We start from the raw sequence: 24,605 nt of genomic DNA, 5'->3' as shown, positions 1-24,605 counted from the left end.
TACGTACGTATTTCCCTGGCAGTTGGAATTATTAGCATCAAAGCAGTTGTTTGAGATCTTGTGCGGTTTCACAGGCACTGATGTCAATAACGTTTTTATTAGTGGTAGAGGTTGATGGATCTGTTAAGTTTTAAGGCAATATCGTTAATTAAAGGCGAAAATTAATTTATAAATACAATCTGATATTGTCTGGGTATATTTCCTAATCTTCTAAATAGTTATATTTGAGAGGCAATTACAATCACTTAATAATGAAGGTAATTTAACCAGATTAAGTCCCCGAAGCGATTTAGTCAACTTTAATGTTTCACCGAGAGCCATAAAAATTATTTCGATAAAAGGGGGTTGGGAATAAAGACATATAAATCGTGGATAAAAAAATGGACCATTGACGTTGCCTAGGCTGTATTAAATTAGATTTTGTTCCAAAGGTCGTTTGTTTTACGAGTCATTGTATTTCACTCTGAGATCCTTTAGTTTTTCTACATCGTGCGCACGGCATTTGCGCCGCACAAATTGTGTGAGGCGCTAACAACGTTCCCAATGTAAGGCTAACGTAGTGTTGGATGTAATTTTAATCACCAGCAGATCTCATTTAGCTGCTTGAAAAAATTTAAAACGTGGGAGAAATGCTATTTAGCAAAGTCCCACATCTTAAATAAGTGGTAAAGGAGACTTTTTGATAATGAGCCAAATTTTCCGAACCCGGTACGGGTTTGGTGTATTGAGTCGAACGTTTCTTACGTACTCCCAAGAATCCCAATTTATTACTACAATATATCCTTAGAGGGTGGATTTTTCCGGCTTAATGAAAAATGCTCGGTTCTCTAGTCAGTAAGAAGGCGTTGTAAAGTGTGCGACACAATGAGTTTCTGTTTTTCTAACATGTCGAATAGTGGTTGAGCTTTAATCACCTGTAACAAAAACGTGACTACTTATTCACTTTTTATTCTTATTTCATTTTGTCTTTGTTTACATTTTTTTATTTTATTTCTTTTTTTTTTTTTTTATTTTTTTCTTTTTTTTTTTTTTTTTTGGGGAGTGTTATCCTCATTTTTATGATAGGATGGCAATGTGCAAAAAGGACGCGTTCAGAAAGGTTCCGTATCTCTCTTTATCGTATCTTACGAAATGCGATATACCTACAGATACCACGTCAATATGAGATCTCACGGATTAAAAATCATTTATAAGTTCATCTTCCAAGTATATTAAAGAATATTATCATTGTTAAACTGAGGTGTAGAATGGTCTCTGCTGTCTTTGCTATCTTCTGGGAATCTTCAAGGTTGCAGGTGTTCCACGGGTATCATTTGCTAACACTATAATTTTGCAAACCCCATGGAAATATACGTTTCCTGCAAAAGCGTGCAAGTGTCAGGACAATGGTTGATATGTGTGTGAGAACGTCCTTGATGTTATTTCAGAATCTCTCTTTTGCTAACTCCAACAAAAACCTTCACATATATACCTAGGGGTAGTCATAGTCATTTTGCAGCACAAGTGTTAATCTGCACGTTATCGTCATGTCTTCAACCAAACGCGCCAACAACAAGTTGACTTTAAAGAAAAGTGCAACGAGTAAGAAGCCTTACATAAATGCCTGTGGGGGTGGTGGACGCTCAATCTTAAAGATCGCCTTAGAAAAACCTACAAAGTTATCCGATGGTGATGTGATCAACCTCCTCACGGAAGATAAAGAAGGACATCCGGAAAGGTAAGTTGTAAACTTGTATAATAATTTAGTTCTCGCTCTCCACCATCCATATAGATACTAATGTTGTATTATTTTATTTTTTATATAACAATAGCTACCACCACCACCACCACCACAAATGAACTGGAAGATTTTCTAAAAGAATATGAGGGAAATTTCAATCATGTTTACGCTCCTCCAATTACAACGATTCCTCCATCTCACATGAGACCACCGGTGATAGATCCCAGACATGGCCAGCAACAACAACACCAACAACAGTTAAGGTACAAATTATTGTTCACGAAAAAATAAAATTTCTAATACATATATGTTTTACAGACAGTCAGTATCCATCAGTACAAATATTGGAGCATATTATAATTCCTGCGCCGCTACCCCAGGCAAATACTCAAACGCAGCCGTCAGAAATGGTAGCTTTACATCCACAATCCGCGATGGGTGACATGCATCAATTTCCGTAAGTTTACTCATTACTGTACCTCCGTTTATGTGGAAATACTTATTTTATTGTTACGTTACAGAAATAATCCAGCTCAACAACAACCAAATTTACCACTACAGCTACCTGTAAATAACGGCGGCAACAATCACTTTCAGTAAGTTACTTTTATTCTACATATAATCTATTTTTAATATTGTTTCTCTTATTGTTACAGTGCCCCGTTGCCTAGGGGGGAAAAAGATATGCAATTACTAAGAGAATTTTATGAACACGTCTCGCCGCCGTCTTCAGCAGCCATCGACCAAGAAGAGGCGCCACCACCACCACCGCCGCCGCCATCTCATGAATCGCCCAGATGGCGCGAGCCGTCCACACCCCAAGAGCTGGCGATGTTATCAATCTGGAGAAGATGCTGACAATTTTCCAGGCCAGACAAAGAAATTCCCAACTCCAGACGGAGCGTTTAGAACGGGAATTGGCTGCATCACGGCTTCAAGATGAAAACCTGCATCGAGACATGAAGTTTATTATAAATTACATGCAATTTTTAAAGAATAGCTAATTTTTCTTTTTAAATTTAATTTCACATTTGTAATAGTAGGTACTTCGGTAGGTACTTACGAGTAATAAGTAAAACATTAATGTAATGTAGCTAATTTTACGTAGAAAATACATGGATTATTTAATGCGATTGTTGGTATTAATTAATTTAGTTTACCTGCCACAAACATTCACGGTATAACTTTAAATGCAATATTTACGTACCTACCTGAGTTCGAGTGAGAATACTAATCGAATTAATCATTATCACAAAGAAACACCAAAATTATTTTCCACAACACATCGCGAATCGGCGAATATCACTGTGCAATGAAATGAGTGCATACGCAAGTCGACATAATGCGAGCTGATAATTTTCTATTTTTACCAAATGCGCGATACCAAGCAGAACGTCTATTCACGGTAGGTACAGTGTACTCGTTTTAAAAATTGAGCGTTCATTAAACACCAATCCCCAAACTTTTTTAACCCTCTCGCTCGCAATTCCTACACAAGAAATAAGCGTGTTTGATCATACCACGTACAAATTGGTTCTAAAGGAAGAATGTCAGGGCAAAATGAATAAGCACCCTTTATACATTCTTTTTTAATACTCAAACTTTACATAAGTACAAATTGTCTTAATTGATACACAAGAATAACCATCATCGTCTTATTTATGCCATTGTCTCATCACACAAAGAAATAATCCTTGCCTTAACTGCTACTGTATGAAAGTTTGAATACGTCCAAGCATCACTACAAAATCAGTTTTTTCATACGGCGCTGAGCCGCTGACAACCCAGCATTTCAACATCCCACTTTAATTTTCTAATTTTCAGTAACAGTTCGTCAATTCTTTTTTCCCCATTGCATTGCAAAGATGATGTCGGTGCTGCTGCTGTGGATGATGATGATGGACAATGGCTCTTGACATCTCGCCTATTATTGAATTATTCAGAGCAAAGACCCATTACAACAAACACTTATATATTAGTTTAAACCACACCCATTCTTAAGTCGCCTTGATCACCCGAAAACAATACAACATTTTTGTTCTCAAACTTGAAACTACACTCGACAGACAAACACCGCATGGCCTTGAAAGTCAACCAGGATCGGCACCCATTAAGCTTTGAGTGAGCCAAAATCGATATGACCTTAACGGCGGTTCGATTTTCTTAACGATCTGGGATAGCGGTTGAATTAGCGGTTTATACGTTCGTACAAACTCCACTTCTTTAATAAAACGATCCGCTTTGTGACGATTGTACTTTACGCGCTTGAACTATTCGTCGTTTCAAGGCCATCTCTTTAGTATCCATGATGATGCGATCAAGGGAAACAGGTAAACAAACAGGGGGAACAGCCTGTTTATTTTGAAAGCTGTTTATTTAAAAAAAATGTCGAGCTCTTTACACTGAGCGTCTAGGGGATTTATGCCGGGATCGCCTCGCTTTAGCCTTTTATCTAATTTAGTACCAGGTCCGCAATACTGATAGCCAGGAATATGTAGTTCCACTGGAAGTTTGTTTATAAGATTATTAACCAAGCCACTCCCATCCGTACACTTCCGCTTCCGACTCAACATTGTTGAAGTGTGGCAAGAAGTTGCCTCCATCAAATAAAAAAAAATGCTCAAATAGAGTACGTTTATTGACATATGTGATACATAAAATAAGTAGGTCGATAGTATAATAATTCCATCTTGCAAACTGTATTGTGAGAATTTACGTTAAACTTATAGTTTAACACATCTTCAATATCGCGATAGATGTTGTCATCGTCGCCCTCATCCTCGTCACCACATTTTGGAGCCTTTTTTTCGTTGAGATGATCTCGAGAGTGGGATGTGCATTTAAATAAGAGACCCAATTTCTCTCTCGTGAACAACATTTATTATTTCTCTCTCTCTCTCTCTCATTTACAACTTTTTTACATAAATGTTAAATTAGTAGTCTTCCCCGCCGTTCCAGCGCTTGTTATAAAGACTTCTTCCCTGGACAAGAAGTCCTTGAAGATCTGCAGACAGTTGTCGCTCTTGAAGTACTCATAAAAGCGCAAAGGAAGGATGCACTTAAAGTTCTCAGTATCGATCAGTATTCGATCGCCATACTTGGTATTGATTAGATCGATACCAATCACTTTATACTTTTCACCAACCTTCATATCCTTGACGTTCTTGAAAGGTTTGCAGTAGGTGCTACTGTTGAGTCGATTAAGATCCATTTTAACTGATTAGTCAACACTATTCGACTGATTCCAGGCACCGTTTTCTACCACCATTATATTGCTGGCTGATGACCTTGAAATCTAGAGTGCGATAAACCATTACATTGCTGTATGGTGGCCTTGAAATCCAGTGCGATATATACCATTATATTGCGGTCTGATGTTGACCATGAAATCTAGTGCGATAAACCGATGATCGATGATTTTCTGCTAAGACGAGAGACAATATCTTACAAAATTGCTCTATTTTCCTACTAAAGCGAAATCTATCCAAGGCCCTTTTCGCGCTTCATTATATGCACATGACCACGCGATCAGCACATACACGCGATTGTTACTATCGTCAAATGTCACTTTCTTCATCACCATATTATGTATTCACCCAACTGAGCCACGTTTAGTCCGTTCATAAGGCAATAAACGGATATTTTATAATTTAAAAAGCGTCTACATATTTCAATCCCCAACTCATACCTTTGGGCAATGTTTTGACACTGTTCCCTAAAAGTCTCAGGTCCATACACCGCCTCATGCTCAGCATCAGATAGTAATACCAATAAGGTTTGATGAAGGCATTCAACAGCCGTTCGCCACATATTCACCACAAATCGCCAGTAGGCCTCCCAACATCAATTTTTCCATACTGCGCCGACAACCCAAAATTTCCACATCCCACTTTAATTTTCTAATTTTCTTTACCAGCTTTCCGTTTCTGCCGCTGCTGCTGCTGCTGATGATGATGATGAACAATTACTCTTGACATCTCCTCTATTATTATTATTATTATTATTATGGACAAATGACTATTCCAATAAGCACCTTATATTACACCCCCCACTCTCCAAGTCGCAAACCATCCCTCGATAGCCTAAGAATTGCACCACGTTTGACCTTGACCACAAACAATACACCCTTTGTTCTCTCGACCCCCGGCGCGCTCTCGGCCTTTGAGATACGAAGCCGGCAAGAAGAATAATTACGTTTTACCCTCAATCTTGAGACGGCAGCCGAAAAATTACGCAACCCATTTTTTACACTCTCAGAGCTGAACTGGCACCGCCAGTGGCACCCCATCCCCCAGAAGAACACAAACATTAAACCCCCCTTTGTTCTCAGCGTCCGACCTTGAAATCCAATCGCCTTCAGGAAAAACAATTTGATCACACACAATACACCCCGCTTAACACTCTCAGCAATCGACCTTGAAATCCAAAAACCTTGAAACGACCACGCAACACCACACCAATTTCACCTTGAACACCAACACTTTATTCATATATTCTTCAATGCTAAGTGGGCCAGGATCGATACGACCTTGAAAGTGAGCCAGGATCACCACGCATTCAGCTTCGACCCAAAATCGATATGACCTTCAAGTGAGCCAGCATCGGCACGCATTCTTTCAGACGGACACACCCCCACATGACCTTGAACACCAATGCATCGATACGACCTTGAAAGTGAGCCAGGATCGCCACGCATTCAGCTTCGACCCAAAATCGATTTGACCTTCAAGTGAGCCAGCATCGGCACGCATTCTTTCAGACAGACACATCCCCACACATGACCTTGAAGCCTCCGAAGAACACAAACAATACACCCCTTTGTTTTCACCAATCGACCTTGAAATCCAATGACCTCAGCCATCACCCCCTCTTACCAACGGCCTTGAACCGACACCACCACCCCCCTCCAAAGAACACAAACAATACACCCCTTTCTTCTCAACACTCGACCTTGAAATCCACCCACCCCCCCACTTACGCAATACCACTTTGACCTTCAACACCACTTTGACCTTGAAACGCTAACACTTCAATCATATGGCACTTTTTCATGTAAAGTGAGCCAGGATCGGCCTTACTATACTACTGATCGGCCAATTTTTGTTTACGAAGCTCGCACCAGAAATGGTTTTAAATACTACTCTGATCCGAGCGACTTAATTGAAAAGCGGTCCATATGCGTTCAGCACAGTAATGGTCATTTTGAAAATTTAGTTTGTATTTTAAACGATCCGCCTTTGCCGATAGCGGAATATAACGTAGAGAATTATGGCGGAATGATTGGTCTCCATGGAGAAGGTTTTCTATTTCCTTAAGCGAGTCGATCCTTCACCTAAATTTCAAAATTTCATTTTTTTTCGTATTTATTTGAAGGATAGGGATAGTTCGGTTAGTCTCCGGTTGGGTCGTCACGCTTTTTCAAAATTTTACATGGCTCCTTTTTTTAAATTTTGGCTGCGTCTAGGATGTCTTCCGCGCGACTTTATGCTGAGTTCACTGCATCTATGGCTTATGTATCTCGCGTAGATATGGGTCTAGGTGTTTGAGGCTCGTGCGTAATCCGTAGGTTAGGTAGCTTTCGCGTCCTGCGCATACGGTGCACGATTCGCGACAACAGTGCAGTGCGTTTCGATATTTGTAAATCGTGCACCTCGATAGGGCTAGATTTGGACTTTGTCTTTGGACAAAGTTGCGTGCGATTTTGCTTTGTAATGCTGGGCTGCAGAAGCATATCGCACATAGCACGTTATAGGTAAGAAGATTGGACTTTGTTGTTGACCGGCACAAAGTCGCGTACGCGTCTGCGATGCTGACAAGTGATGGCAACTACGGTATGCATTCCGGGCATATGTGGATCGTACACAGCGGTTAGGTAAGGAACATTAGGGCGGACTTTGTTGCAAGGGGTACGCGCAAAGTCGCGTGTCGGTTAGCAATCAGTTGGCCTTCACATAACGTTGTTTGCTTCCCGTTCCCTTTTTTTTCGTTTTAGGTCGTTTGTGCGCAAAATATTTATTGTTAACGCGATGTGTCATAATGCTAATGAGTGTAAATATATATGTGTAAGTATTGCTTTTTTTTAGTTGTTTTGTACAATATAATACATAATTTGTTTCAGCTATCATTCCACTGAGAGGGGGTTTTAGTGAGTAAGAGTGTCACACACCGGACCGTAACGGCCTTTACGTTGCGAACGGCGTCTTGGTATAGCGTACGAAGATGATACATTTGATTGAATTTGTTTTCCTTTTTTTATTATTGCATCACAAAATTTAAAGTAATAGATCGAAATGCGATTACAAATGACTTCTTCTCGGTATCGTGAAGATTTCCCCACACCCACACAAAAAAATCAAAAAAACAGCTTGCGCCAGTTACTTCCACCCCCCCCCCCCCCCCCCCCGCATACCAATACCAAATTTATTTCATTTTTTAATTTTCTTAGAAATAAAATAAAAATTAAACGGGATACAATTCCTGTCAGAAAATGTGAAACGCATACCAATACTAAGCGAGCCGAAGGTGAGTTCGGCATAGCTATGGCTCTCCCGTCGACTCGCCCCACTACGTCGATTATTATCTTTGTAATACAAACTCACACAAAAAATCTTTATGAGGCTAAACGGTATGTGACAGCAAGCAGCTTCGGATATTAAGTTATTTGTAGGTTTCAGAATTTTTTTTAACTTTTTTAAAACACAAATTCAAACAAAAACTAAAAATGAAGCTAGAGTGTGGCACCAAACAGCTTGGGACATTAGGTTACATTGGTAGGTTTAAGAAATTTTTTTTGAACATTTTTAAATTACAAAATCAAACAAAAATTCTTTTACAACCCTTTCCCCAACCAAGTAAAATAACCAGACTTTCGATTTTTAACTCACGTGCCTCGTATACCAATGCCGAGCGAGCCGAAGGCGAGTTCGGCATTACTTTGGCCCTCCCTTAACTTGGGATATTAGGTTATTTGTAGATTTAAGAAATTTTATTTTAACTGCTTTAAATTAGAAATTCAAACAAAAACTAAAAATGAAGCTAAATCGAATGTGACATCAAGCAGCGTTCGACATTAGGTTATTTTGTAGGTTTAGGAATTTTTTTTTAACTTTTTTAAAACACAAATTTAAACAAAACTTCTAAATGAAGCTAAACCGAATGTGACAACAAGCAGCGGTGGAAATTAGGTTATTTGTAGATTTAAGAATTTTTTTTAACTTTTTTCGAAATACAAATTCAAACAAAAATTCTAACTGAAGCTAAACCGAATGTGACACCAACCAGCGGTGGACATTTGTAGATTAAAAATTTTTTTTACACTTTTCAAAATATAAATTCAAACAAAAATTCTTAATAACCCTTTCTCCAACCAAGTAAAATAACTAAAGACTTTCGATTCTTAACACACGCGCCTCGTATACCAATGCCGCGCGAGCCGAAGGCGAGTTCGGCATAACTCTGGCCCTTCCTTAAACTCGTCTCTTTACGTCCACGGTGGCAAACGATATTTACCGACCAAACCCACACTACATTTTGTTTACACCAATGCCGAGTGAGCCGAAGGCGAGTTCGGCATAAGCCAACCGCCGTCCCGAATGTCGGGGTTGATAAACGGTTTCGGTCACAAAATGCGAAGTGCATACCAATGCCGAGCGAGCCGAAGCCGAATTTTCACCAATTGTCATTTGGTATAATGTCAATGGTCTATGCTTGTATGAGGTAGGTGCGCGGATCGAACCCGGGCCGCGCCTTTTTTTATTTACAGTAATTAAAAGATGCAAACATCAAGTTTGTTTTCCGAGCATGCATTGTTTGAACGTTACCGTGGACATGAAGTAAACAAATCGAAAATTTTTTCGTTTGTGTGAATTTATAATATTAGTTGATGTGCAATATTAATATAAAATGGATATCGACGGTGATTTTGATGAAGATTTATTTTGTGTAACACCACTTGAAGTTTTGGAAGCAGTCAATGAAGCTACTCCAAATCTGTTGCCAACTAAATCGAGGGAAAAGTATGAAAATGCTTATCAACGTTTTATGGAATAGGTATAGATCAAGTAAAGGGACTTATTCGTTTTCGGAAAATTTGGTTCTTATGTTAACGCAAAATGTAGACATCACTTCATATAAAAAACTGCGAGCATATTTGAAAAAGCAATCCGTGGGCTACAAAGCAGTCGAAAGTCTTCACCAACGAACAAATCGGAGAATTTATGATCAACGCTCCAGATGATACTTACCTCATGGCTAAAGTAAGATTTTAATTAAAAGGCCTGAAGATTATAACTTAATTTTTTTAGGTTGTGGTAATTTCCGGAATTTATGGCGCCTGTCGGCGAGAGGAGTTATGTAACTTAAAGCTTGTGGACATTGAGGATTTGGATTCACAACTATTGGTGAAGATTCCATGCAACACAGCCAATAAACCACGGTCGTTTATAGTAAACGAGACTTATTTAGGAACATACCGTAAATATGCAACCGTTCGACCATCCAATTTTGAGTGCAATAGGTTTTTCTTCAAATACCATAATGGTAAAAGATTTAAGCAAGTAGCGGGGGTGCACCATCTCCAAAACAAGAATTGTTCAATTAATTATGAAGTAGAGTCAACATTGACTGGACTATGAAATTTGATTGGAAACTGCAATGATTGTAAAGGGTGTGGCATTTTTAACGCACATTTTAAATTTGCCGCCATTTTTGAACTACCGAATGTAAACTCACCAAATTTGGCAACTGTCAAGTTTGATGTTTGACATTATTTTATATTATTATTATTTTTGGGCTGGAGGGGTCATTGGCCCGTATTTTTTTGAAAATGATGCTGGTGTTGCCGTTACCATCAATGGAAACAATTACCGTAACATGTTGACGACTTTTTTTTGGCAAAAACTTGAAGACATGGATGTGCCCAACCTATGGTTTCAACAAGATGGGGCCACATGCCACACGGCACGTGAAACCATGCAGTTATTGCGTGGAAATCGCATAATTTCTCGTTTCAGCGATGTTAACTGGCCTCCAAGATCTTGCGATCTAACCCCATTGGATTTCTTTCTTTGGGGTTTTCTTAAAAGCAAGGTTTATGTGAACAATCCTGAAACCATCGATGCATTGAAGGACGAAATTCGTCGCTGTATTGAGGAGATTGACCCAGAATTATGCGAAAATGTTATGGAAAATTTCAATAAAAGAATGCGGTCTTGCCACCAAGCCAGAGGTGGCCATTTAAATGATGTTATATTCCATACGTAATGTGATGAACACAACTTCAAATTCCAATAAAAATATTTCAATTTCGTAATTATTTAATGTGTTTAATTTCGAATTTAAAATGTGCGTTAAAAATGCCACACCCTTTACTATTAATGTACATATTAATAGAAAATAGACTATGCATTTGTGTGTAACTGTTCTTTTACTTTTTCATGCTCACAAGAGTATAATAATAATAATAATAATAATAATAATGCATTTATTTTCACGTCATAACAACTTAGAAACAAAGACTGAGAGTGTAATAAGGAGACAAATGCATATACCTAAGCTGTATGGTGAAAATCACAGGGGATATTGGTTCAGTCGTTGCAAATAAATGCAAGTTCTGATCTACCACCAATTCCCTGAAAAAATAAGTGAAAGATTGTTCATCGTGCAAAACTGAACTTGTAAACATTTTGCCAATTAACTTAAATTATGGTGTCAGATGATAATTGGATGAAGGATGTCGGTGCAGCGATGTAAAGATTAATTAGTTATATAACAGGTGGTTATAGTGGAAAGTGTACCTACATATTCTGGGTGAACCCAGACGTGGTAATGTTTGTACGTTTTAATTATTTAAACTGACTGTCTAGCAGATTCTGGCGCATTCTTTTCTTGAAGGTACACAGTGGTAGTGATTTCAGTGGTTCCGAAATAGAGGAATAAATTTTATAAAAGTCATACCTACGTAAAGGATCGTCTAAACAAACTTGTACGATGTATCGGTGGCGTTATTCTCCCTCTAAATCGAATATTAAGATTATGAACGTCAGATCTGAACGTTATTTTATTATACAAGTATGGCGGGGATTTGTCTAGCATTATTTTGTGGTACAAGCATGCCGCATTTAAGAGTCTTCTGTTTGCCATATTGAGCCAAGATAAGTCTTTTACTTTATGTGACACGTGCTGGAACTTCTTTATTCCAAATATTAATCTAATGCAACAGTTCTGAATACGTTGTATTTTGGCCGAAATATTTTGTGTGATACCGGGGCCATAAACTTGGGAACAGTAGTTGAAGTGACTCAGCACTAAGGAATTACAAAGATTTGCTTTTAATGTTTGTGTAAGGTAGTGTCTGTGGGGAAAGATTAATTTAAGGTTGATGATTGCTCGTTGAATGAAATTCATTATTAGTTTCGTATACCTGAAGGTATTATCAACTACTACTCCCAAATTCTTGACTTCATCTGATATGATTATTTGTTGATCACCGATATATAACCTTGAGTGCTCCTTTAGCCTTTCAAGTTTATGTTTGTTGCCAAAAAGTATAGCCATCGATTTTGAGGGGTTGATTACTAATGAATGGTGTAAAGAGCCTGTAGCAAGTGCATTTAGATCACTTTGAATAAGATTTAAAGCTTCAGTGCTATTTTCACTATCAAACGAGTAGTACATTTGTAAATCATCGGCGTACATGTGAACTGAACATGTTTTTACGACGGAAGGTAGGTAGGACGAGTACAAATTGAACAGAAGCGGGGCAAGTATTGACCCTTGTGGGACACCTCTAGTTAGTTTTCGATAAGGAGATGTCGAACCCATTAAATGCACGCATTGCGATCGATCTTTTAAATATGTTTGAATTAGAGCAGTTGTGTTGGGCGATAGGCCAAAAGAACGTAGAATTGAGGTCAGAATGTCATGGTCTACCAAATACCTTGCTGAAATCCAGAAGTGTTAGCACAGATACCTTGCCTTGGTCAGTCGCTCTTAATATATCGTCAGTGACATGAAGAATAGCAGTGGCACAGCTATGCCCGGCCCTAAACCCAGATTGGTTTTGTAAGAAAGCGTGGTTAGTGTTTAAATACGCGCGTAGCTGTGAATCAATGATTTTTTCTAAAATTTTTGACATTACTGGGAGAATACCTCGGAGAATACTGATGGGACGAAGATCTTTGTATTCTTTTGGGTTGGGTATTTTTGCAATCGGTATGACAATTACTTTTTTCCACGCAGTTGGAGATGTGTTAGTATTGATACATTCGTTAATTATATGCGTTAGATAAGGAAGAATTGTAGGACAAAACAATTTCACAATAGTAATGTTTATACCATCCCAACCAGTGCTATTCGTTTTTATCGAGTTAAGCAGCTTCGCAGCCATGCCGGTATCAATCGATGAAAATTCAAAATTTACATACTTATAATCAGCGCTAAAAAGAGGCTCAATTTTAGACAGATCACTTTGAACAGCAGGAATACTATTTATAAAGTAATCATTGATTTGGTTAGCATGTTGTAGAAAAGGAGGTATGACGTTTTTCCTGTCATGAACGATTTTTAGATTTTTAAGTTCCTTCCATAATACTTTGGGGTCCTTATTATTGAGTTTGTACTCCAAAAACGCTTTCTTCTCCAGTTTTACCGTTTTGTTCACAAGATTACGCAGAGATTTATAATATTCCCAGTGTGCGGGTGATTGCGATTGTTTGAATTTTTTGTACGCTTTATCCCTTAGCCTCATAAGGTATTTGGTGTTGGATGATAACCATTGTGTGTTAGTTTTCCTGTTGCCCGATACAGTAACTATGGGTGCATGCTTGTTAATAATGTTGAGAATGTTATCATTTAGGTAATTTAGTTTCAGATTTACGTCAGCTATGTAAAAAATATGTTGCCAGGCTACTCTTTGTACATCGGCTCGAAATAAGTCTACATCGAAATTTTTAAAACTTCTAATAGCTCTGCGTTCATGATGACTTATTATTTTGTCTAAAACGAGTTCACAAAATATGGTTTCGTGATCAGCAAATAACATACCATTTGTACCAGATTTTTTAACTACAATAGGATTTGAAACAATTATGTGGTCTAAAAGCGACGTACCTAAACGTGTGGCCTTTTCGATGATTTGAGTTAAGCCCAGAGTTTCTAGCATGTTTAGATAATATTTAGTTTCAGTTGAGGATTTATTAAGAATATTAATGTTTACATCCCCTACACAAACAAGACTCTCACATGCCAGCAAAGCTTCTAAGCATACCCCTTCCAATTCGTCACAGAATACTTTGTAGTTTTGATTTGGAGGTCTATAAATAACGCCAACTACCACAGACTGAGTACTTGTTTTAATATTTAACCATAAGTGTTCAATTGTGTATTGATTAGAGACTATAATAGTAAATTTTAATTTATTTTTTATATAAATACAGACTCCACCACCTCTGTTTACCCTATCCTGCCTCACCAGATTATAACCAGGAATAGTAATATGCTCATCGCTCACGTCATTCTTCAACCAGCTTTCGCTGATAGCCATTACATCATATTTTTCGACATCCAAAAAACTTTTAAGAACGTGTAACTTTGGCACCAGGGATCTTATGTTTACATGTGCAATACGCATTGCTACAAAAAAATAACAGAATTAGTACAGAATTAATTGGCAATTATACTTAATACAAAAATAATTAACAAAAATACAATTTTGTAGATAAACGATTAACATAAGCAAGATTGTCCACAGACCAAAAATTCGTGCGATCAAACACTGCATCGATTGCATATTTAACAAAGCCAGTTTATTTATTGTTGACAAGAAGATCCAGCTGTTTATTGGTTGTCGCCTTTTTGATACCATTATCCGTCTTTATACAAATTTTCCCATCGGAGGTCCACACTTTCTTGCTACCGTAACGTTTTATAGCTTCCTTTAATATGTATACATATTTTCCCGTACTGTACGGGAATAAAGATTCCCGGACAGTACGGAAATCACCTGCTTTGTGATGACATAAACAAAACAATAATATGCCATTTTTCCGGCTATCGACTAAAAAATACTTTTTATGAAACACAAATTCAAACAACAATTCTAAATGAAGCTAAATAAAATGTGACACCAAAAGCAGCTTTGCACATTAGATTATCTGTAGATTTAGGATTTTTTTCGAAATACAAATTCAAACAAAAATTCTCTCCCCAACCAAGTCAAATAACTAAAGACTTTCGATTCTTACTACACGCGCCTCGTATACCAATAACTCTGTCCCTCCCTTAGACTCGTCTTTCTATGTCCACGGTGGCAAACGACATTTGCCAACGGCCAAACACACAGTACATTTTTTTACACCAATGCCGAGCGAGCCGAAGGCAAGTTCGGCATAGCTAGGGCTCTCCCTTAGATTCGTCTCTCTACGTCCACAGTGGCAAACGACATTTATCAACGGCCAAACACATACTACACTTTTTTTCATACCAATGCCGAGCGAGCCGAAGGGTTCTCCGGTAGACTCGCTCCTCAACCTCGATTGTTTTTTTAATTTCTTTTGTACTACACACTCATACAAAAATTCTTAATGAAGCTAAACAGAGTGTGACACCAAGCAGCTTCGGACATTAGGTTATTTGTAGGTTTAAGAAATTTTTTTAACTTTTTTAATTTAAAACACAAATTCAAACAAAAATGAAGATAAACAGAACATCACACCAAGCAGCGTTGTACATTACGTTATTTGTACGTTTGAGAATTTTTTTTTAACTTTTTGGAAATACAAATTTAAACAAACATTCTTAATAACCCTTCCCCCTAACGAAGTAAAATAATCTAGGAATTTCGATTCTTAACACGCGCGCCTCGTATATCAATGCCGAGCAAGCCGAATGCGAGTTCGCCATAAATCAACCGCCGTCCCGAATCTCGTGGTCGATAAACGGTTTCGGTCACAAAATGCGAAGTGCATACCAATCGCTCGCTCGGCATAGCTCGAGCTCGCCCTTCTCACGACGAAAAACTGCTCGCATTTTTCCTACACCAATGCCGAGCGAGCCGAAGGCGAGTTCGGCATAGCTAGGGCTCTCCCGTAGACCCGTCTCTCCCCGTTCGCGGCGGCAAACGACGTTTACCTACGGCCCAACACGCGCCCCGCCTTTCCTGTCCTACGCCTAAACCTAATAAAAAACGGCGATTTTTGCGAAAACGTAGAACTATACAAAATAGTGATTCACTACCATTATATTCAACCCGAAATACTTGTAGATATATATAACAACCTTATGTGCAACCAACCAAAGTATATTTGGGGGATGTCAATTTACCTGGACAGTCATCGGACACAACTGCTACTCATGCATTAGTAATAATATTGGGTGGTATAACGGTTAGGTGGAAACAGACAGTCGCTTATTTCTTCACGGGTAATTCAGTAAATGGAAGGGTTTATCGAGACATATTGTTCGAAGTTATTGAAAAATCTGAGGCACTGGGACTGAAAGTAATTAGTATAACTTTAGACATGGGATCTGCTAATCAAGCCTTTTGACAAATATGGGGAATAACAGCAGGAAGACATTCGCTAACAAAAAATTTTTTCCCACATCCCCAGGATGACACAAGAAAAATATACGTCTTTGCAGATGCAAAACATAAAAAATATGTAAATTTCTAATAAAATAATAACTGTAACCAACGACATTAAAAATAAATTCCAATTGCCAACTAATATAGTGAAAGCAAGTCATCTTGAAGACATAATAAATCATCAAGAATCACTACAATTTAAATTGGTACCAAGATTGTCCGAAACAGATTTAATGCCCTCCCACTTTGAAAAAATGAAAGTTCGTACCTTAACTAATGTTATAAGTCATCATGTTTCGGCTGCATTAAAATTCCTAAGCGATGAATTGATTAAAACGGAATATGACACAATGTAACATGTCATATCAATGTACATATGTAATTTGGGTTGCCTATTTCCTGAATACCTGTCTATCTGGACACAGGTCAGTTGGGTCACATTCCTAAGATTATCATAATCAAAATTTGACCAATTTCCTTTTCCTTTTGCACGCAAATCTTCGACGTGGTAGGTTACTAAAAATAATTGCTTTTGATAATTATCGTCTTGTACGGATTAAGTAACTACCAACAGTACTGTTGTACACATTTCGTATGGTATCTTGCTATGGGGGGGTTCGCCGCATGCAGCTCGAGTCTTCATTTTACAAAAAAAAGCTCTAAGGATCATTAGGGGTATCTCTTCTAATGTATCCTGTAGAACTCATTTTAAAAATTTAAATATTTTAACACTACCAGCTTTGTTTATTTTATATTCGCTTGTCGAAATTCACAAATGCAGTGCGACGTATCAAAAACACTCGGATATTCTTAATCACAACACAAGATCATCAAATCTCTTAGTATTACATAAACATAGACTCAAACTCTCATCTAACAATTCAATTAACATTCAATTATATAATAAACTTCAGGCAATCTTTAAAACCTTGAAACTATCCCAATTCAAATCTTCCCTAAAAAAAGTTCTTACCTATCTCACATGCATTCTACTCAACTATAGAGTACTTGGATTGGGCCTCCATGTAGTCAACTAGTCCTGTATGTTGTATGTATTGTATGTCATTACGTTTGTCTTATACTTTTATTTGTCTCTCTTGACTTGCCACAAACAAAATTATATTTATTGTAAAGTGGTTTGAATAAATATTATTATTATTATTATTGTTTCAAGTGGTGTTTAGTAGCTCCATTAGTTTACCTCTTGGAATTAATCAAGATGTATCGGTAGAAATCGTGGAAGAATGTGAAGCTGATGAGGGCGAGCAGCAACCGCCACCAAAAAAGAAGAAAACTGGTAGGAAATCTTATCAGCACACCCTCGACCAATTTGCGGAAACATCGAGGAATAATGCACAAAACCTACAGGCAAATTTGTTACAAAAACAAACGGAAATGTTGACAAACATTTTAGTCCAACAAAATGAATTCGAAAAAGAAATGATGCGCACCGTTTTACAAGCACAAAAACAAATCGTGCAAGAATCTACGACTTCATTATTAAATGGTTACGTACTATTCTACAGCCCTCCTTTTTCCCTCAGTATGTGAACAATTCAGTCGTCTCCCAGTTACATCCCTTTCTGTCCCCAAATCCACTTCCCACTTTTACAAATATCCCTGCTGGCTCCCCCTCTACATCCATGCAGTTTGCTAACCCATTTCCCACCAGTACATGCAAGTGCAAATAATCAATCCCCCACTCCTACAAACTTCGATGACATTAACCAAATGCAGGGGAAAATTTTCTGCTACATAATTTTTGATAGCATCTCTTATACTATTACCATTAAAATTGTCTCGACATCGGTTACTGCTTGAAGATGGTTGTGGAAATAGCAATTCTGCTTCTGTAACAGCCACTTCCCACTGCGTTACAAATGCATCTTTTTTTGTTTCCACAATATTGTGCAAAATGCAACATGCAGAAACCACAGCTGGAACAAAAGTATAATGCACGTCTAACCATTTTAAGAGACATCTCCAACGAGCTTTCAAACGTCCAAAAGCAATTTCTACTGATACACGTCCACAGTTCATATAAGTATTGAACGACTCTTCTTCAGGTGAAAGTCTAGAAGATCTTGTATACCCCTTCAAGATCCAAGGTAATAAGGGGTATACCGGATCACCCATCAGCATATAAGGCACCAAGGTGCCATTTATATCCCGATTTGTCTACAAAATTACACATTATTTTTTAATTCACTCACATTCTCATACTTACCGCTGGAATTAATACATCATGTTCCTTATACAATTGGGATTCTTGAAATACTGCAGAATCATGAGATCCAGGTGTTTTGCAATTTATATTTCGAAACCTACAATAATATTGCGTAAAAAGCAAAGAATTGTATTAACTACAACAAAAATTAATCTGAATGAGTGATCTACCCCTGCCTGTAATATAATTGAGGGCCACCCTTTCCTATTTACAAAATCTCTGTAGCCATCTGTAATTCCGACTGTTACATGGAAACCGCCAACGATGAAGTAATAACGTTAACCAAAATTCAATGGAAAGTTCCGCACGTGACAGCGACAGTGCCAAAATTGGCCTATATGAACGGATCAATAAGGGTGCAACAATTACAATAGGTACCATTAGTCCAGTAAAATCGGCTCTGAAATATTCACATGAGTGACCCAAGAATACAACCAGATGTGTTATATATCATTTTAAAATCATTTGTGAAAAATTCAACTTTTTCTGGTGGTACCGAACTTGGAAAATTTGAAAAAACCGCAAAATTTCGAGCGCGCGGAAAAACGTGTTTCTTGAAATATTTCATCCAGTTACACGGAAACTACAAGAGCTATCTATTCCGTTAAGACGGCGTTGAATTCGGTAGTCCTTAGCGCTTCGAATAAAGTTTATTTTATATTGCTGCGACAAATACTTATCATTTTATTAGGTGTCGAACACAAAATTTTTCTAATGTTACATTGAAAACTTCGACATGCGGGCAGCTATGTGATTTATACAATATTTTGACATTTAAGACTTGCATAAGTATTCAGAAAACATGCGAAAAGTTTTAAAGAAAAAAATTATGTTGATATCTGGTGTATTTCCGAAGATACGATTTTTTTCCTAGTGACGTTTATAGTGCACCGAATCGTCGCGTAGTCTGGGCGCAAACTTCGCGCACGTTGTGGCGGGGCTCCTACTTTTTAAACCTTGGAATAAACACGCTATTTATGTTTTTATGATTTATTTATTAATTAAACACCTACACACCTTATATCTGGTTGTCTGAATCTAAATCCAACTTGATCATACTGTTTTTGCAATCTTTGCAGACACATTCGGTGCAACATTTCATGCCTTCTTTCAGGCATGTGCATTTTTCATCTGCACACGATTTATCCCTGCAAAAGATTGCAATAGTCGTCGGATGTCATTTGGCACACATTCCTGAAGTGACATCACATAACTAAATGTACACATCTTTCAGTGGCCTGGGTGTGACAGGGGAACTTGGGCAAATCTAGAAAGGGTGCTGTAGTTTCTTCACCAGATACAAAAGTTTGCAGGTCCTCGTCGGAGACGTGCCTTAATATTGGTGGTTCTGACCTGTCTGTTTCATACCAATAAATTATTTCCGTATAATCCTCTGCCTGCATGTTTAAAGGAGGTACGCGAAATTGTCTGACAGATGTTGAATTTTTGTCCTCTTTTCTAGAAGCAATTATTCTGCGGCATGCTAACTTGCGGATGTGCTCTCTGTCATCTGCCAGCATCGCTAGAAGCAGGTTCTCTGAGTGGCCAAAGAATCCATTCCTCTGTATTACCACATCTACTATCTTCCTTAAATCAGTCGGCATATATCTTGAATATGCAATCAATCTCCACAAATGTCGTGGACCTTCAGTACACAATGGCATACACTTGATACTGAACCATAATGGACCATATACTTTCATGATAAATTTAGCTAAGTGTACCAGATTTTCCGAGGGATGCTCCGATGCGACATATAACCGAAGGATTCTACTCGCCGTTGTCACCCATCTTGAATGTACGACTGGTCCTGGTTTAATCCTCGCAAGGTCTTCGCTGCATTCTCCAGATGATACTGCATGCAACATATCATACAAATATTGCTGATCAGTACTCAAAATCTTTCTATCTAAATCAGGAATGTCGTTACTCCCAATTTTCGAGAATCTGACTAAAGGGAGGGTTTCACAAGCTTGTATTGATTTTCCAATGGCACCAGAGAGAGCTTTCGGACCTTGAGTAACACCATCAAGTTGGATTAAAAGATGCCGTAAGGGAAGTTCATTTAGATGTAACATGCAAATAAACCACTGAAGAGGGCGGTTTAGAGCAATTTCTAGGAGTCTTATTATTCCTGCGTTTGTTCCTGTGTTGACATTAGTGCCATCGCATCCAACTGCTATTAACGATTCAATCGATACTTCTTTTCGATTAAAGAAATCCAATATGGCATCTTTGATGACGACAGCTGATCCAGATGATACGGCTAAATGGCCGAGGTAAATGGAACCTGGCTCTTTTACCAAGGATATATGTTCCTCTGTGATGGTACTATAGTAATACTTATCGCCCTTCTTAGTTTGCGTCAAGGATTTATCCTTCCGTCCATCAAAATATAATGCTTCTACTCCAACCTCCATGTTCTTATATTGCAATTCTTTCCTGTGCCTTTCCCTTTCCCGACGAACTTTATTTCGATCTATTATTTTAGAAGTGTCCTGTTCATTAACGATGCCCAAATCTTGTAACAGAGCGGAAGAAAGTGATGCAGCGCTTCTGTCTGAAACACCGTAACGATCGCACTCCCTAGCGAAAGCTGTGAGATTTACCCTCATTTGCAAATTTGAAACGTTTTCAGTTGTGGAAGAACAACAGGGCTGGGGATTAGAGTCAGGCAACTTTCCAGAATCATTCCCAGTCGCATTTTCAGAGTCTCCTGGCTCAGATGCAGTATCTTTAGGCTTTAATTTTGGGCGCTCTTCAAATGGTTCTTCAGGTTCTTGAGATCGTTTCATCATTCTTTGGTTTCTTTTTGCTATTTTCCTGGATGATGCTACATCAATTGATCCTATGACTAGGTTTCTGGTAGTTCGCTGATCTATTACAAATTCCCTTTCTTGTGCTGGAATCTTCTTCTCTTTGGAACAATGGCAATGATTGAGATCTTTACATTTACAACTAGCGATATCAAAGAGAGTTTCCTCCCAGCTAAGTTTTAAATCTCTAAGCTTCTTTGTGTAGCTTTCAGATTGCTGTCTGCCCTTATATGGTTTGAGGAGGGTCCTATAGTCCGTATTCAATTTTTTTACTTCCTCAGTAACTTTTTTTAGTGTAATTGTTGGAACCGATGACTTCTTCCAGATGTTCACTAGAGTATTTGCAGTTTCTGTTGCTATTATTGAAGCTGGTGGATCTTTGCCTGCCATGATGCCCTTTTTCTCATTCCTGACAAACAAGAAGTGTCGAATTATATCCGCATTCGTGGGAAGTCTTAGCTGGGACATCTCGCCAAGGGTTTCAAAGATAGGACAATGCGTGGTTTTCCTGGTAGGAGTTCTTGCGCTCATTTTACTTTGTTTGGTATCTGAAACAAAAGAAACAATAGTTATAATATTTTTAGCTATAGAAATTTAATTAACTTGAATAAAACAAAATAATGTGAAAAGTAACCAAAATATAATTGAAAGTCAAAATAAATAAAAACACATATTTCTATACTTAACTGGGGCACCTCCAAAAATGGTCCGAGAGCCTCCAATTTTTGAACACACACTTTTTAAACATTCAAGATGAGTTTACACATAGGGCCGTATCGAAAATTTTTTCCAAAAAAAAATTTTTTTTTAGGGGGTTGGGGCACCTGAAGGGGTTGATTTAAAAGAAAAATTTTTTTGGGAAAAAAACTTACTTTTATGAATGGCAACTTTTGCCACCCGGGCCATTATCAGATTCGAAAAAAAGTTTTTTTCGATCCACCCTAATGACTATGTTGCCATATTTTTGTTTGGTATATAGTTCTAAAATAAAATCAATAAAACAAAATTGATGAATGAGCTATTTACCTACTCTTTACCTTAGAACATGTAGAAATGCTTCATATGTTGGTGGTAGTTCAGAGGCCGTTTTGTTCGTTGTTTTGGTCCAAATATGTCTGAGCTCGTTCAAAGATTTAATAGTAGTATCCTTTTTCTTATATAAAAGTAGGACAAATTTAGTGCAAATCGCTACCGCCTCAGAAACGGTTAATTTTGGTAGACTTCCAATTCTTTTAACTTTTGAAGAACAAGGCCGAGTCGAAATCTAAAACTGAATACTATGAAAGTTATCCGTACGAAGCGATGCATTTAGATTTTAATGCAAATAAGAACATAACGGCATATCAAAACTACGTAAACTTTCGACGAGATTATTACGCCAAGGATGAGCAAGACCTCTGTTTGACTATTTGTATTTTAAAATTTGTCCAATATATGTGCTGGACTGTTCGAAAGAAAACGAATCTCTGAAGTCTGAAGCATTCGACGGTTGCTTATTGTCTGATCGTGCACGATGCACTAGTTCAATACAATCCTCTGACCGGGGAAGTGAAAAAACTATCATTTGGATTTTTTTAAATGTATAAATAAAATGTAATGACGAAAATGACTGAGCAAAGTTTACGTTCCCGGAAGAGTTTATAACGTTAACAAAATTTTCTCGGTATATACCCGTACATGCCTTACATGGACCAGTTTAGAGTTCGATACAAATCGCTTTCATGTCGGCAGCAAAACCTGTAAAACTTTCTACAAAAAAGAGTGGCAGTTTATCAACGACAGGTATGTTGCTACCGAAAAATACCAAAACTGCAGCAAAACCGCAAGAAGATGTCATTAATTTAGTGGACGAGGATGGTCCAACTGAGAGGTAAACATGATTTTTGTGCAATTTTAGCATGAAGATATTAAACTTGCTATTCTCTTTGTTACAGGCATGCATAGAAGGACATGACGGTTCCGGTTCCGAGGGAGGTATTCGAGCAAAGTTTTTACGACACAATCTCCGAGCCTCCTTCAGAAACTCCAGAAAACACACAATCGGCTGAAAACGTAGAGCTTCCAACAGCCGTCGTTCCCTCCTGGTTTGAACCGTCAACACCTCGAGAATTGGCGAAGGTGTCGCTAGCATGGCTGCAGCAGAAGGCGCCCGTATAAAGGCAGCGTTATGAAGAGGCGCAAAAGACAACCAGGACGATAGAAGAGGAACTCGCTGCGGCACGCCCCAACGAACGACGGCTGGGCGAAGATGTACAATACATGAACAAATAATCTGTTGAGAACTGCTGACTTCTAGGTGATTGGTATGTATTGTTCTATTCATTTAAACAAGCCGTAAAGCCACAAATTCGACAACAATTTTATAGTTTAGTACTGTTTTCTTTATTGTTTTGTTATGTTTATTTAAATTGTATTCTTTATAGTAATTCTACATCCCACTCTTATGAAGTTATGACGTATGCAAAACTTTGTTGTTGACGCACTAATAAATTATTATTATTGTTATTATTACCAAAAACGTAACAAAGTATTATCCAGCGAGTTATGCAATTTAGCGGTGAAACATGGAATTGTTATTGAACAATTGATACTAGAGAAGGGTCACACAATGATGGAAGCAGACAGTGTAGATTCTACGTTGGAGGCGCTGTTCAAGTCCAGGCGATTATGTAAATAGCCCGCCCCAAAAAACCCGTACATCACACTTTCTGACCTGGTCGAAAAATGGGAGATCCAACAGTGGCTGATATACGAGCTTTGCAGTATCTACCTTATGGATCCGTAAAATATAAAATTAGGCACCCTAATGAATGGACGGATCTTCTCCTACGACGTCCCAACAAAAGCAGAGGAGAGCTACAACCTCTTTATAAGGGTCAAAAGAAAATAAAAAAAGAGAAATTTTCGCAGTTACAAATACTAAAGAGTTCATTGCCGTTAGAATACCACCCTTTCTATGATTCATTAACTTGTGATAATGTTTAATGTAGAAAACACGACGAAATAAAGATTTAAATGGCTAAAAAGTTGTTTTATTAATTTAAGTAAATTGAATGCTATGTGTGAAAACTGTCAAACAAAATCTGTTATGTGCGCCAAATTTGGTATTTTAACGTTTTTATAAAATAAGGTCCGTACGGTTTGAACATTCTTCTTGAATTTAAAAAAATCCAAATAAATGGCGAATAAAATATATATATATATATATATTGTTGTGTTATTTTGTTTTAGTTGTAACTTGAAAGAAATTATAGAGCGTCT

General features: G+C 37.9%; 3 protein-coding genes across 3 annotated transcripts in view; 1 reads left to right on the top strand and 2 right to left on the bottom strand.

Moving 5' to 3' along the window:
- LOC116170367 overlaps positions 1-24,605 on the bottom strand; it is a 631,383-nt gene that overhangs the window by 232,496 nt on the left and 374,282 nt on the right. The window lies entirely within an intron of this gene.
- Positions 1,348-2,177, top strand: LOC116170500. The gene is made up of 3 exons (XM_031486950.1): positions 1,348-1,717; positions 1,804-1,983; positions 2,039-2,177. The coding sequence occupies exons 1-3, from the start codon at positions 1,527-1,529 to the stop codon at positions 2,160-2,162; spliced, it is 495 nt and encodes a 164-aa protein (XP_031342810.1). The 5' UTR covers positions 1,348-1,526; the 3' UTR covers positions 2,163-2,177.
- On the bottom strand, positions 12,639-14,635 carry LOC116161131. Its single transcript, XM_031474371.1, has 3 exons — positions 14,471-14,635; positions 14,165-14,350; positions 12,639-14,113 (listed from the first exon to the last, which is right to left on the bottom strand). The coding sequence occupies exons 1-3, from the start codon at positions 14,580-14,582 to the stop codon at positions 12,639-12,641; spliced, it is 1,773 nt and encodes a 590-aa protein (XP_031330231.1). The 5' UTR covers positions 14,583-14,635.

This window comes from Photinus pyralis, unplaced genomic scaffold (assembly GCF_008802855.1).
Source record: "Photinus pyralis isolate 1611_PpyrPB1 unplaced genomic scaffold, Ppyr1.3 Ppyr1.4_LG1, whole genome shotgun sequence".
NCBI lineage: Eukaryota > Metazoa > Arthropoda > Insecta > Coleoptera > Lampyridae > Photinus > Photinus pyralis.
The sequence above is the reverse complement of the archived record's forward strand: the minus strand, read 5'-3'. Positions and strand labels throughout refer to the sequence as shown.

What these genes read in the sequence shown, in the direction of transcription:
- LOC116161131 (XM_031474371.1), bottom strand. Translation starts at nt 14,582, where the DNA reads ATGGTATCAAAAAGGCGACAACCAATAAACAGCTGGATCTTCTTGTCA. An exon ending in TTTGATCGCACGAATTTTTG is followed by an intron (nt 14,351 to 14,470) that starts GTCTGTGGACAA and finishes ATTTTTTTGTAG; the next exon opens with CAATGCGTATTGCACATGTA. An exon ending in GCAGGATAGGGTAAACAGAG is followed by an intron (nt 14,114 to 14,164) that starts GTGGTGGAGTCT and finishes TTACTATTATAG; the next exon opens with TCTCTAATCAATACACAATT.
- LOC116170500 (XM_031486950.1), top strand. Translation starts at nt 1,527, where the DNA reads ATGTCTTCAACCAAACGCGCCAACAACAAGTTGACTTTAAAGAAAAGT. An exon ending in AAAGAAGGACATCCGGAAAG is followed by an intron (nt 1,718 to 1,803) that starts GTAAGTTGTAAA and finishes TATTTTTTATAT; the next exon opens with AACAATAGCTACCACCACCA. An exon ending in CAACACCAACAACAGTTAAG is followed by an intron (nt 1,984 to 2,038) that starts GTACAAATTATT and finishes TATGTTTTACAG; the next exon opens with ACAGTCAGTATCCATCAGTA.